We start from the raw sequence: 16,575 nt of genomic DNA, 5'->3' as shown, positions 1-16,575 counted from the left end.
CCCACACACAGACCCCCCGACACCCACACACACCCCGACACCCACACACAGACCCCGACACACACACACACCCCCCGACACACACACACACCCCCCGACACACACACACAGACCCCCCCCGACACCCACACACACCCCCCCCGACACCCACACACACCCCCCCCCGACACCCACACACACCCCCCCGACACCCACACACAGACCCCCCCCCGACACCCACACACAGACCCCCCCCCGACACACACACACACCCCCCCGACACACACACACACCCCGACACCCACACACAGACCCCCCCCGACACCCACACACAGACCCCCCCCGACACCCACACACACCCCCCCCGACACCCACACACACCCCCCCCGACACCCACACACACCCCCCCGACACACACACACACCCCGACACCCACACACCCCCCCCGACACCCACACACAGACCCCCCCCGACACCCACACACAGACCCCCCCCCGACACCCACACACAGACCCCCCCCGACACCCACACACAGACCCCCCCCGACACCCACACACACCCCCCCCGACACCCACACACAGACCCCCCCAGACACCCACACACACCCCCCCGACACCCACACACACCCCGACACCCACACACAGACCCCCCCCCGACACCCACACACAGACCCCCCCCCGACACCCACACACAGACCCCCCCCCGACACCCACACACACCCCCCCCGACACCCACACACAGACCCCCCCAGACACCCACACACACCCCCCCCGACACCCACACACACCCCGACACCCACACACAGACCCCCCCCCGACACCCACACACAGACCCCCCCCCCGACACCCACACACACCCCCCCCGACACCCACACACACCCCCCACCGACACCCACACACACCCCCCCCGACACCCACACACACCCCCCCCGACACCCACACACCCCCCGACACCCACACACAGACCCCCCCCGACACCCACACACAGACCCCCCCCGACACCCACACACAGACTCCCCCCGACACCCACACACAGACCCCCCCCGACACCCACACACACCCCCCCCGACACCCACACACACCCCCCCCCGACACCCACACACACCCCCCCCCGACACCCACACACACCACCCCCGACACCCACACACACCCCCCCGACACCCACACACACCCCCCCGACACCCACACACACCCCCCCCGACACCCACACACACCCCCCCGACACCCACACACACCCCCCCCCGACACCCACACACACCCCCCCGACACACACACCCCCCCCGACACACACACCCCCCCCCCCGACACCCACACACAGACCCCCCCCCGACACCCACACACAGACCCCCCCCGACACCCACACACAGACCACCCCCACGACACCCACACACACCCCCCCAGACACTCACACACACCCCCCCCGACACACACACCCCCCCGACACCCACACACAGACCCCCCCCGACACACACACCCCCCCGACACCCACACACAGACACCCCGCCGACACCCACACACAGACCCCCCCCCCGACACCCACACACAGACCCCCCCCCCCGACACCCACACACACCCCCCCAGACACCCACACACACCCCCCCAGACACCCACACACCCCCCCGACACAGACCCCCCCCGACACCCACACACAGACCCCCCCCCGACACCCACACACAGACCCCCCCCCGACACCCACACACACCCCGCCCCCCGACACCCACACACACCCCCCCCGACACCGACACAGACCCCCCCCGACACCCACACACAGACCCCGCCCGACACCCACACACAGACCTCCCCCCCGACACCCACACACACCCCCCCGACACCCACACACACCCCCCCCGACACCCACACACACCCCCCCCGACACCCACACACACACCCCCCCGACACACACAGCCCCCCGACACCCACACACAGACCCCCCCCGACACACACACCCCCCGACACCCACACACAGACCCCCCCCGACACACACACCCCCCCGACACCCACACACAGACACCCCCCCCGACACCCACACACAGACCCCCCCCCCGACACCCACACACACCCCCCCAGACACCCACACACAGATCCCCCCCGACACCCACACACACCCCCCCCGACACACACACCCCCCCCCCCGACACCCACAGACACCCCCCCGACACCCACACACACCCCCCCCGACACCCACACACACCCCCCCGACACACACACCCCCCCCCGACACCCACACACAGACCCCCCCCCCGACACCCACACACAGACCCCCCCCCCGACACCCACACACAGACCCCCCCCCGACACCCACACACAGACCACCCCCCCGACACCCACACACAGACCACCCCCCCGACACCCACACACAGACCACCCCCCCGACACCCACACACACCCCCCCAGACACTCACACACACCCCCCCGACACCCACACACAGACCCCCCCCGACACACACACCCCCCCGACACCCACACACAGACACCCCGCCGACACCCACACACAGACACCCCGCCGACACCCACACACAGACCCCCCCCCCGACACCCACACACAGACCCCCCCCCGACACCCACACACACCCCCCCAGACACCCACACACCCCCCCGACACAGACCCCCCCCGACACCCACACACAGACCCCCCCCGACACCCACACACAGACCCCCCCCCGACACCCACACACAGACCCCCCCCGACACCCACACACAGACCCCCCCCCGACACCCACACACACCCCGCCCCCCGACACCCACACACACCCCGCCCCCCGACACCCACACACACCCCCCCCCGACACCGACACAGACCCCCCCCGACACCCACACACAGACCACCCCCCGACACCCACACACACCCCCCCGACACCCACACACACCCCCCCCGACACACACACACACACCCCCCCGACACACACACACACACCCCCCGACACACACACCCCCCCGACACCCACACACAGACCCCCCCCGACACACACACCCCCCCGACACCCACACACAGACCCCCCCCGACACACACACCCCCCCGACACCCACACACAGACCCCCCCCCCCGACACCCACACACAGACGCCCCCCCGACACCCACACACAGACCCCCCCCCCGACACCCACACACAGACGCCCCCCCGACACCCACACACAGACGCCCCCCCGACACCCACACACACCCCCCCAGACACCCACACACAGACCCCCCCCCGACACCCACACACACCCCCCCAGACACCCACACACCCCCCCGACACCCACACACACCCCCCCGACACACACACACACCCCCCCGACACACACACACACCCCCCCGACACACACACACCCCCCGACACACACACCCCCCCCGACACCCACACACACACCCCCCCCGACACCCACACACCCCCCCGACACAGACACACACCCCGACACCCACACACAGACCCCCCCCCGACCACCCACACACAGACCCCCCCCCCCGACACACACACACACCCCCCCCGACACACACACACACCCCCCCGACACACACACACACCCCCCCGACACACACACACACCCCGACACCCACACACACCCCGACACCCACACACAGACCCCCCCCCGACACCCACACACAGACCCCGACACACACACACACCCCCCGACACACACACACACCCCCCGACACACACACACACACCCCCCCCGACACCCACACACACCCCCCCCGACACCCACACACACCCCCCCCGACACCCACACACACCCCCCCCGACACCCAAACACAGACCCCCCCCCGACACCCACACACAGACCCCCCCCCGACACCCACACACACCCCCCCGACACACACACACACCCCCCCGACACACACACACACCCCGACACCCACACACAGACCCCCCGACACCCACACACACCCCGACACCCACACACAGACCCCCCGACACCCACACACACCCCCGACACCCACACACAGACCCCGACACACACACACACCCCCCGACACACACACACCCCCCCCGACACACACACACAGACCCCCCCCGACACCCACACACACCCCCCCCGACACCCACACACACCCCCCCCCGACACCCACACACACCCCCCCGACACCCACACACAGACCCCCCCCCGACACCCACACACAGACCCCCCCCCCGACACACCACACACACCCCCCCGACACACACACACACCCCGACACCCACACACAGACCCCCCCCCGACACCCACACACAGACCCCCCCCGACACCCACACACACCCCCCCCGACACCCACACACACCCCCCCCGACACCCACACACACCCCCCCGACACACACACACACCCCGACACCCACACACAGACCCCCCCCCGACACCCACACACAGACCCCCCCCACACCCACACACAGACCCCCCCCCCGACACCCACACACACCCCCCCCCGACACCCACACACAGACCCCCCCCGACACCCACACACAGACCCCCCCCCCGACACCCACACACACCCCCCCCGACACCCACACACACCCCCCCGACACACACCACACACCCGACACACACACACAGACCCCCCCCGACACCCACACACACACCCCCCCGACACACACACACACCCCGACACCCACACACAGACCCCCCCCGACACCCACACACAGACCCCCCCCCACACCCACACACAGACCCCCCCCCGACACCCACACACCCCCCCCGACACACACACACAGACCCCCCCGACACCCCACACACAGACCCCCCCCCGACACCCACACACAGACCCCCCCCGACACCCACACACAGACCCCCCCCGACACCCACACACACCCCCGACACCCACACACACCCCCGACACCCACACACACCCCCCCGACACACACACACACCCCGACACCCACACACAGACCCCCCCCGACACCCACACACACCCCCCGACACACACACACACCCCGACACCCACACACAGACCCCCCCCCGACACCCACACACAGACCCCCCCCACACCCACACACAGACCCCCCCCCCGACACCACACACACCCCCCCGACACCCACACACAGACCCCCCCCGACACCCACACACAGACCCCCCCCGACACACACACACACACCCCCCGACACACACACACAGACCCCCGACACCCACACACACACCCCCCCCGACACCCACACACACACCCCCCGACACCACACACACACCCCCCACCCCCCCGACACACACACACAGACCCCCGACACCCACACACACACCCCCCCCGACACCCACACACACACCCCCCCCGACACCCACACACACACCCCCCCCGACACCCACACACAGACACAGACCCCCCCCCGACACCCCACACACACCCCCCCCCGACACACACACACACCCCCGACACCCACACACAGACCCCCCCCCGACACCCACACACACACCCCCCCGACACACACACACACCCCGACACCCACACACAGACCCCCCCCCCGACACCCACACACAGACCCCCCCCACACCCACACACAGACCCCCCCCGACACCCACACACACCCCCCCCGACACCCACACACAGACCACCCCCGACACCCACACACAGACCCCCCCCCACACCCACACACAGACCCCCCCCCGACACCCACACACACCCCCCCCGACACCCACACACACCCCCCCCGACACCACACCCCCCCGACACCCACACCCCCCGGACACCCACACACAGACCCCCCCCGACACCCACACACACCCCACCGACACACACACCCCCCCGACACACACACACCCCCCCGACACACACACACCCCCCCGACACACACACACCCCCCCGACACACACACACCCCCCCGACACCCACACACCCCCCCGACACCCACACACAGACCCCCCCCGACACCCACACACAGACCCCCCCCGACACCCACACACAGACCCCCCCGACACCCACACACAGACCCCCCCACACCCACACACAGACCCCCCCACACCCACACACAGACCCCCCCCCGACACCCACACACACCCCCCCGACACCCACACACCCCCCCGACACCCACACACACCCCGCCCCCGACACCCACACCCCGCCCCCGACACCCACACCCCGCCCCGACACCCACACACACCCCCCCGACACCCACACACACCCCCCCCGACACCCACACACACCCCGCCCCCGACACCCACACACACCCCCCCCGACACCCACACACACCCCCCCCGACACCCACACACAGACCCCCCCCCCGACACCCACACACAGACCCCCCCCCGACACCCACACACAGACCCCCCCCCGACACCCACACACAGACCCACCCTCCGACACCCACACACACCCCCCCCGACACCCACACACACCCCGCCCCCGACACCACACCCCGCCCCCGACACCCACACCCCGCCCCCGACACCCACACACACCCCCCCCGACACCCACACACACCCCCCCGACACCCACACACACCCCGCCCCGACACCCACACACACCCCCCCCGACACCCACACACACCCCCCCCGACACCCACACACAGACCCCCCCCGACACCCACACACACACCCCCCGACACACACACCCCCCGACACACACACCCCCGACACACACACCCCCCGACACACACACCCCCCGACACACACACACCCCCCCGACACACACACCCCCGACACACACACACAGACCCCCCCCCGACACCCACACACAGACCCCCCCCCGACACCCACACACAGACCCCCCCCCCGACACCCACACACAGACCCCCCCCCGACACCCACACACAGACCCCCCCCCGACACACACACACAGACCCCCCCCCGACACACACACACAGACCCCCCCCCCGACACCCACACACAGACCCCCCCCCGACACACACACACAGACCCCCCCCCCCGACACACACACACAGACCCCCCCCCCCGACACCCACACACAGACCCCCCCCCGACACACACACACAGACCCCCCCCCCCGACACCCACACACAGACCCCCCCCCGACACACACACACAGACCCCCCCCCCCGACACCCACACACAGACCCCCCCCCCGACACACACACACAGACCCCCCCCCCCCCCCGACACCCACACACAGACCCCCCCCCCCCCCGACACCCACACACAAACCCCCCCCCGACACTCCGACACCCACACACAGGCCCTTTACGGACCGTATTCGTGCTCACAACAATGACGACCAGAAGGAGACGGTGTCACGGACTGACTCCGTTTCCCCCCCGCACGCCAGGCCGAGGCCGCGATCCGGGCGCTCGGTGTTCCCTTCTCAGAGCCGGCCTCTTACTCCGTGTGGGGACAGGCCATACCCGCGATGTACCTGGATAACCATGTCCCTCTGTCCTGTCTTGCCCCCGGGGTCGGGTCAGTGCAACGTGTTGATGAGTCCGGGTAGCTGCCTGTCCGTCTCCTGCTCAGGTCCCAACTGCAATCAAAATAAACCAAAACCGAAAGAACTGCTGCGTGCTGGAAAGCAGGAACAAAAACGGGAAATTGCTGGAAGAAGGTCGTCAACAGCCTTGAGGAGAACATGGAACATTACAGCACAGTACAGGTCCTTCGGCCCTCGATGTTATGCCGACCTGTCACACCGATCTCAAGCCCATCTAACCTACACTATTCCATGTACGTCCATATACTTGTCCAATGACGACTTAAATGTACCTAAAGTTGGCGAATCTAGTACCGTTGCAGGCAAAGCATTCCATTCCCTTACTACTCTCTGAGTAAAGAAACTACCTCTGACATCTGTCCTATATCTTTCACCCCTCAATTTAAAGCTATGCCCCCTCGTGTTGGCCGTCACCATCCTAGGAAAAAGGCTCTCCCTATCCACCCTATCTAACCCTCTGATTATCTTATATGTCTCAATTAAGTCACCTCTCAACCTTCTTCTCTCTAAAGAAAACAGCCTCAAGTCCCTCAGCCTTTCCTCGTACGACCTTCCCTCCATACCAGGCAACATCCTAGTAAAGGAGAGAGAGAGAGAGAGATAATGGGAACTGCAGATGCTGGAGATTCCAAGATAATAAAATGTGAGGCTGGATGAACACAGCAGGCCAAGCAGCATCTCAGGAGCACAAAAGCTGACGTTTCGCGCCTAGACCCTTCATCAGAGAGCAGAGAACATCCTAGTAAATCTCCTCTGCACCCTTTCCAACGCTTCCACGTCCTTCTTATAATGCAGTGACCAGAACTGGACACAATATTCCAAGTGCGGCCGCACCAGAGTTTTGTACAGCTGCAGCATAAAGAAGTCAAGAGTTATAACGTTTCAGGTCTAGTGATCTTCCATCAACATTACCCCTGATTTCTCTCCACAGATCCTGCCTGACCTGCTGAGCTTTTCCAGCAATTTCTGCTACTGTTTCAAACTAAACCATCATTGCTCAGCACCAGCGCCCTTCAGTGAATTGTTGGGTTCAACAATACACAAACATAAATGCAAACGGAAAATCGTCTTGGCGTCAAACTTTCATTCTTGTTTACCTTTGACAGATCTGCTGAGCATTTCCCATATTTTCTGTTTGTATTCCACATTCCCATCATCTCTTTGCCTTGCTATTAAAAGAAAAGGAAATGCAAGTACATCAGTTTGGAAGACTAATGCTAAATTAGGTATGAGGTTTTGGAAAATATGAATAAAACTTTATTGCTTTAATATTAGGGATGCAGTGGTAGTGTTCCAATACATGGCCCAGTCTGGGCTCAAGTCCCACCTGCGTACCTCTCAGGTATGCTTGATCAAATAGATTTTAAAATATTTACTTCAAAATAGCGTTGTGGGTCAACCCACAACAGGAGGACTGCAGCTGTTCAAAAAGGCAGCTCACCACCACCTTCTCAAGGGCAACTCGGGATGAACAAGAAATGCTGGCCAGCCAGTGACACCTACATCCCACAAATGAATAAAAAAAAATTGGTTAGGACATGAGACTGCAGGAACATCTTCAAATCCTAATAGATGTGTAGAGAAAGTTCTTAGAAGTACTACTGAATATGGTAGAAATTTGAAATAAAACCAGAGAGTTCTAGAGAAACTCTCTAGAAGGTCTAGGAGCACCTGTAAAAAGCAAAACACGTTACATTTTGAGTCCTGTAAGACTGTCATTACGTTACAAACTTGTTTGGAGTTCTGAAGAAGCGTATTGGGCTCAATCCTTTATCTTTGTTCCCTTCTCTGCAGATGCTGCCCAACCTGTCAAATTTCTCCAGCATGTTCTGGTTTTTGTTAGAAATGTTCTTGTTTGAATATGAGTGGTAAATGAAACAATATTTTCACATCGAGTCATCCATCCCATCAATTAAATGCGGCTGGAAGATTTAAGAGAAAAACAGGAGTTCAATCTGAATCAATAACCAATAATCAAAAAAGAAGTAGACAGAGTCAGAAATAGAAAAGGAAGTGACAAAGCGAAAAGAATTCAAAGATGGGAGAAAAAGATTATGTACTCTGTTAATTAAGCCCTATTAAACAATTATAGGTACAAGCATCCTACCCACCAAATCCCTCAAAAAGCAGACAACAGCATCAATTTCTGCAAGATAGACTGCAACAACTTACTCAAGCTCCTCCAACAGCTCCTTTGCAAACGCACAAACTGTATCATCTAGACGCAAGAGCTGATGACACTTGGACAACTACCTTCAGTTCTGGTTATAAATTTTCCTCCAAGTTAAACACATCCTGACTTGGAACTATATCACTGTTCAATCACTGTAACAGGGTCAAAAACCTGAAGTCCTAACAGTATTGCGGCTGTATCATCATCAGAAAGAATGCAACAGTTTGAGAAGGCAACTCGCCTCTGCCTTCTTAAGGTAATGAAGCAGAGGGTAATAAATGCTGTCATTGGCAAATATGATCACATTCCATGAATGAATAAGTAAAATTGATATCCTATTATTCTTGGATTTTTGATGAAGGATCTAGGCTCAAAACGTCAGCTTTCCTGCTCCTAAGGTGCTGCTTGGCCTGCTGTGTTCATCCAGCTCCACAATTTGTTATCTCTATTCTTGGATTTTTCTTTATTCTGTTCCATTAAAGGTTGGACACATGAGACCTTCCTCATGTCCATTTGAAATAGGTTCTTTTTTCACAAAGTGTTAAATGCATGAGCCAGTAGCTCTCATACCACTGTTCTGATCTCCTTTTATTTCTGTGGGATAAATGGCATTTGAACAAACAGCCCAATAAATATTAACTTTTGTTATAACTCTAGTTAAGTCATTTGAATATTTATTGCTACAGAATCAATGTTAAACTCTAGTTAAGTCATTCGAATACTTATTGCTGCAGAATCAATGTTAAGAGTCCACTTTGACCAGATCCTGTCTTGTCATATTAAGGTCAGCCTACCCACACCAACATCCCCCCACAGCCCCACATTGATAACTTTTGTTTCTGATTTAGTCCTTAGTCCTTTTTCATAACTGACTGAAATCTTAGTAGGCTACGGTCACTATCATTGAACTGTCTTCCCTACTGACATTTCCTTCACTTAAGTGGTTTCATTTGCAAAAACCAGGTCCAGCACTGCCCCTTGAATTAGAAAACTTTCTACATGCTGGCTTAAATCCTTTCCTAGATACATTTTAACTATTCTGCACCTCTAACCCTTATACACTACATCTATCCCAGTTAATATTTCAGAAGTTGAAATCCCCTATGATCATTATCATATTGGTTTTACCTATCCTTTGATTTCTCCCTGACTGTGTTAGTGTCCATAGTACAACGCAGTCCATGAGATTACCCCTTTTTTTATTTCTCCCCATATGGCCTCATTTAGGAACTACATAGGATATCATCCCTTCTTATTGCAGTAAGTACCTCCTTGATCAATATTGCAACATCACACCTTCTATTTTATGTCCCCCATACCCTTGTTGAATTGATTGATTAGTTTTTGAAGCAGTGACCAGCAGCATGGTACCCTGTAACTGTGGTTGACTTGAAATTCCAAAAGGCATTTGGTAAGGTTCCATATCAATGGTTATTATTCAAGGTAAGAACACGCAAGTGACACATTAACATTGATAAATAATTAGTTAGTGAACAGGATCCAGAGTATGGGGATGAATCAGTCTTTTGATAATAAATCAATCAATCAACCAATTTTTCAAGTTGGTAAGCTGTAACAAATACCAAAGCAGTCATTGCAGGGAATTCAACTATTTACAATCTGTATCAACGACTTGGATGACTGGACCAAACTTATGACAGCTAAAAGTGTTGATGATACCAAGGTAGATTGGGAAGTAAGTTGTCCAGGTGAGGTAAAGAGTCAATAAAGTAATATCTACAGGTTAACACAGTTGCAAGAATCTCATGTTTGAAGTGTAATGTAGGAAAATGTGAACTTGTCAACTTTGATAGGAATATTAGAAAAGCAGCATATTATGTAACAAGGAAAGACACTGCCTAATTTAGTGGTACAACAGGATTTGGGTCTCCTGGTATTTAATTCAGTTAATATGCAGTTAACAAAAACAGTTAATATGCAGGTACAGCAGGTGGATCAAAAGACAAATAGATGATTGGAATGTACGACAAGGGTATTGGAATTCAAAAGTTAGGAGGGTTTATTGCAACTGCTCAGGCCTTGGTAAGAGCAATTCAAATAAGGTCCTGCAGAGTGAATATAGGGAGTTAAGCTGGAGGATAAAAAGTAGGACCTCAATGGTAGTAATCTTTGGTTTACTCCTAGTGCTAGTGAGATTAGGAATAGGAGCTGGTGCAGGGGGCAGGTATTCAGATTTTTGGATCATTGGGATCTCTTCTGGGACAGAAGTGACCGATACAAGAGGAACAGGTTGCACCTGAACTTGGGAGTGTTCAGGGTGGCACAGTGGTGGTGCCTGGCAGGAAACCTTGCTAGAGCTGCTCGGGAGGGTTTAAACTAGTCTGGCAGGGGTCTTAGGACCCTATGCAGAAGTGATACAAGAGAGGATGGTGAGGCTGGTATAAAAGTTAAAATGAGCCAGTAAGGAGACAAGACAGGTACAGTATGGCAGAGAAAGAGAGAACACTGATGAATTAAACTACATTTATTTCAATGCAAGAGGCTTGACAGATAGGCAGATGAACTCGGGGCATAGATGGGAGCATGGGAGTGGGATATCGTTATTATCATGGAAACATGACTGAGGGAGTGACAGGATTGCAGCTTAATGCTCTGGTGTATAAATAATAGAGGGAGGATAGCAGGGAGACAAGAGAGGAGGGGAAGTGGTATTTTCTGATTAGCAAAATCATCATGGCTGTACTTAGGATATTCTTCGGGGATGGTACAATGAAATCATCTCAGTGGCATGGAGAAATATGAAAGGGTGATGAATTTGATGGGATTGTACTATAGAACCCCCAATAGTGGCAATAAATTTAGGAGCAAATATGTAGGGAGATTGCAAATAGCTGGAAGAATAATAATTGTTGTAATAGTAGGGGTTTTAACTTCCCAAACATAGACTGGGACTGCTATAGTGTTAAGGACTTGGATAGGGCAGAATTTGTTAAATGTGTTCAAGAAAACTTTCTCAATCACTACGTAGATGGCCCTACTAGAGAAGGGGGAAAAATCTCAACCTCCTGTTGGGAAATAAGGTCGGGGAAGTTACTGAGTTGTCAGTGGGGGAGCACTTTGATACCAGTGACCTGAATCCTAATAGTTTTAAAATAGTTATGGAAAAGGATAGGTTTGGTCATAAGTTAAAGTCCTAAGTTTGGTCAAGGCAAATTTTGCTGGTATTAGACAGGACCTTTGAAAAGTTGACTGGGGGAGGCTGTTTGCATGTAAAAGAGTCTGGTAAGTGGGAGGTTTCCAAAAGCGAGATAGCGAGAGTTCAGGGATAACACGTTCCTGCTAGTGTGACAGGCAAAGCTGTCAGGAGTAGGGAACACTGGATGACCGGAGATACTGAAGCACAGGTCAAGAAAAAGATGCGTCAGTAATAGACAACTGGGATCAAGTGAATCCGTTGAGGAGTATAGGGTGATGTAGAGAGAAATCAGGAGGACTGAAAGGGGACAGAGATAGCTTTGGCAAATAAGGTTAAGGAGAATCCAAAGAGATTCGACAGGTATATTAAGGAAAAAAGAATAGCAAAGAGAGATAGAGGGCCCCTTAAAGATCAATGAGGCCATCTACGTGTGAAACCATAGGAGGTCTCTGCAGGAGTTCCTCAGGGTAGTGTCCTAGGTGGAACTATCTCCAGCTACTTTATCAATGACCTTCCCTCCATCATTAGGTCAGAAGTGAGGATGTTTGCTAATGATTACACAATGGTCAGCACCATTCATGGCTCCTCAGATACTGAAGCAATCTATGTTCAACTGTAGCCAGAACTGGACAATATCCAGGCTTGTGCTGACAAGTGGCAAGTAACATTTGTGCTACATAATTGCTAGGCTATGAGCATCTCCAATAGGAGACAAATCTAACCACTGCCCCTTGACATTCAATGGTGTCACCGTCAATGAATCCTCCTCTATCAACATCCTTGGCATTACTATTGACTAGAAATTCAACTGGACATGCCAAGTATAAATACAGTGGCTACTAAAGCAGGTCAGAGTTTAGGAATACAGCTGCGAGTAACTGACCTCCTGATTTGCCAAAGCCTGCCTATCATCTACTAGGCATAATTCAGAAATGCAATGAATATTCCCCATTTGCTTGGATGGATGAAGCTCCAACAACACTCATGAAGCTTGACACCATGTAGGACAAAGCAGTCTGCTTGACTGACACCACATTCACAAACTTTGATTCCTTCCACCATCAATCCTCAGTAGCAGCAAATGTACTATCTACAACATGCACTTCAGAAATTCACCAAAGATTCTTAAAAAGTCCCTTCCAAACCCACTACCATTTCCATCTAGGAGGACAAGGGCAGCAAATACTTTGGGAATACCATCACCTGCAAGTTCCCCAGCAAACCACTCAACATCCTGAATTGGAAATATATTGCTGTTCCTTCACTGTCCCTGGTTAAAATTCTGGAATTCCCTCCATAGGAAGCATTGTGACTCAACCCACAGCACATGCAGTGTAGTAGTTCTATAAAGCAACTCACCACTGCTTCTGCAAATGCAACCAGGAACAGGCAATAGTTGCTGGTCAGCCAACAACACCCATGTCCCACAAATGAACAAAAAAATGTCAGGAATAGAGGGATACGGACTTTTTTGTGGCGCAAGGATTTTAATATATAAAAAGCACAATGTGTCAGCACAGGCTTGATGGGCCAAAGGGCCTGTTTCTGCGGTGTACTCTTCTTCGCTCTTTGTAGATGTAGTGAACTTTGAAAGCATTTCACTATCTCTTGCTGACCATTTAATACTTTTCCATTACTTGCAAGAGAAAGATCTTCACTCCTCTCAATGTGAAGGATGGTTTATGAATCTGGATGAAAGCAGCAGCTTTTTTGGAACAATATTCATTAAGAGAAGCCATTCATTAAGAGGTACAGGTGTTTGAATAAGCCATTTAGCAATTCCACTTCTTCAATAAAGCATCACCACATTCAGTATGAGATAGTCAGTGATGTACACAGCATGGAAGATCTGTTGTAGATGATCTGTTGGTCCATGGATGTGGAGATATATTGAAGAAAGTATTTCAGATTGTGATCAGAAACTAGTATGACTGCTAGAGAGCGTACTGGATAACCCTGAAGCTGGACAAGAAGGAAATACAATTGAAGATGTCTGAAGTCAAGTGCCTAGGTCATATACTGACAATGAAAGGATTTTGCTCAGATCCTAATAAGGAGAACTGTGGTAGAGATGCAGCAAACAAACATTCATTGGATGTGAGTGTCACTGACTATTTATTGTCCTCCCTAGTTGTCCTTGAGAAAAGATAATTATTTAGCAAAGTTCTTGCCTAGTTCGTCATCGGAGTGAGAAACTTAATGCAAACTCATTGCTAAGGACATGCAGTGGTATTCATTTTCTACACAAGGGCACAGAACACAAAGAAGCTTTCACAAGAATGAAACTAATGACAATAACACCAGTGCTGAGCTACTCCAATGTCAATGATAAAGTTACACTGCAGTTTGATGTCAGTGAGGCAGTGATTGGAGCAACCCTTATGCAACAAGAACAGCCAGTTACATCTGCATTCAGTGTGCTAGCATAAAATGAATGACAGTATGCTGAGATGGAGGAAAAGTGCATGGCTCTTATATTCACATGTGAGCATTTTAATCAACACCTAATTGGGAGCAACAGAGTGACAATGGTGTCCAACTTCAAAACATCTTCCTCAATCTATTTCTGTCTGCTGCAAAGTACCTTTAAAGAATGTTACTTCATTCACAGAGATATAATTTGCATGTGACATATTAACAACGGAAACCTTCCACCCACAGCCTCCAACCTCATTGTTCACCAACCCCGCACCACCCATTTCTATCTCTTTCCCAAATCCACAAAACTGACTGCCCCAGCTGACTAATCTCTCTGCCTGCTCCTGCCCCAATGAACACATCCCCGCTCACCTCAACTTTGTCTTTTCGCCCCAGTCCAGGAATTCCCCACTGATGTTCAGGACATGAACTGTGCCCTCCACAGACGCCAAGACGTCCAATTCCCTGGCCCCCAAAACTTCATCTTCACCATGCACATCCAATCTCTGTACACTAGTATCCCCCACGCAGATGGCCTAAAAGCCGTCTGTTTCTTCCTCCCTGGCTGGACTAAACCAGTCCCCCTCCACCCATACCCTCCAGCAGTCCTTACCCTCAACAAATTTTCCATTAACTCCTCCCAGTTCCTACAAACCAAAGGCATGGCTATGGGCACCCATACAGGTCCAAGCTATGCCTGCCTCTTCGTAGGATATATGGAACAGTCCCTCTTCCACTGCAACATGGGCACCATCCCCCAACTTCTTCCTCCACTACATTGTTGACTGTATTGGCACTGCCTCATGCTCCCATGAGGAGCTTGAACATCAACTTTACAGTACGGTGGCTCAGTGGTTAGCACTGTTGCCTCACTGTGCCAGGGACCCGGGTTTGATTCTACCCTCGGGCAACTGTCTGTGTGGAGCTTGTACATTCTCCCCGTGTCTGCGTGGGTTTCTTCCAGGTGCTCTGGTTTCCTCCTACAGTTCAAACGTGTGCCAACTAGGTGGATTGGTCATGCTAAATTGCCTGTGATGTTCAGGGATGTGTGGAGCAGGTGGGTTACAGGGGAATGGGTCTGGGTGGGATGCTCTGAGGTTTAGTGTGGACTTGTTGGGCCGAAGGACAAGTTTTCACACTGTAGGGATTCTATGAAATCTATGAAACACCTTTCACCCCAACCTCAAATTCACCTGGGCCATCTCCAATACCTCCATCCCTTCCTGGACCTCTCCGTCTCTATCTCTGGTAATCTTCTCAACACCGATGTCAATTTAAAACCCACCGACTCCCATAGTTAAGATAACAAAGTGTGGAGCTGGATGAACACAGCACGCCAAGGAGCATCTTAGGAGCACAAAAGCTGACGTTTTGGGCCTAGACCCTTCATCAGAAAATAGGGATGGGAAGAGGGTTCTGAAATAAATTGGGAGAGCGGGGAGGTGGACGAAGATGGATAGAGGAGAAAATAGGTAGAGAGGAGAGTATAGGTGGGGAGGTAGGGAGGGGATAGGTCAGTCCGGGGAGA

General features: G+C 54.6%; 1 protein-coding gene across 1 annotated transcript in view; it reads right to left on the bottom strand.

Moving 5' to 3' along the window:
• Positions 1-7,628, bottom strand: part of LOC125456811 (molybdopterin synthase sulfur carrier subunit) — a 36,307-nt gene extending 28,679 nt beyond the window's left edge. Inside the window, exon 1 of the mRNA XM_048540241.2 lies at positions 7,228-7,628. Within this exon, the coding sequence (XP_048396198.1) occupies positions 7,228-7,239 (12 nt within the window). The 5' untranslated portion in view covers positions 7,240-7,628. The remainder of the gene's footprint in view (positions 1-7,227) is intronic.
• Positions 7,629-16,575: the final 8,947 nt, after the last annotated feature.

The sequence above is a fragment of the Stegostoma tigrinum genome, chromosome 1 (genome assembly GCF_030684315.1).
Source record: "Stegostoma tigrinum isolate sSteTig4 chromosome 1, sSteTig4.hap1, whole genome shotgun sequence".
In the NCBI taxonomy this organism is placed as follows: domain Eukaryota; kingdom Metazoa; phylum Chordata; class Chondrichthyes; order Orectolobiformes; family Stegostomatidae; genus Stegostoma; species Stegostoma tigrinum.
Note: the sequence above shows the minus strand (reverse complement) of the source record. Positions and strands in the feature narration are given on the sequence as shown.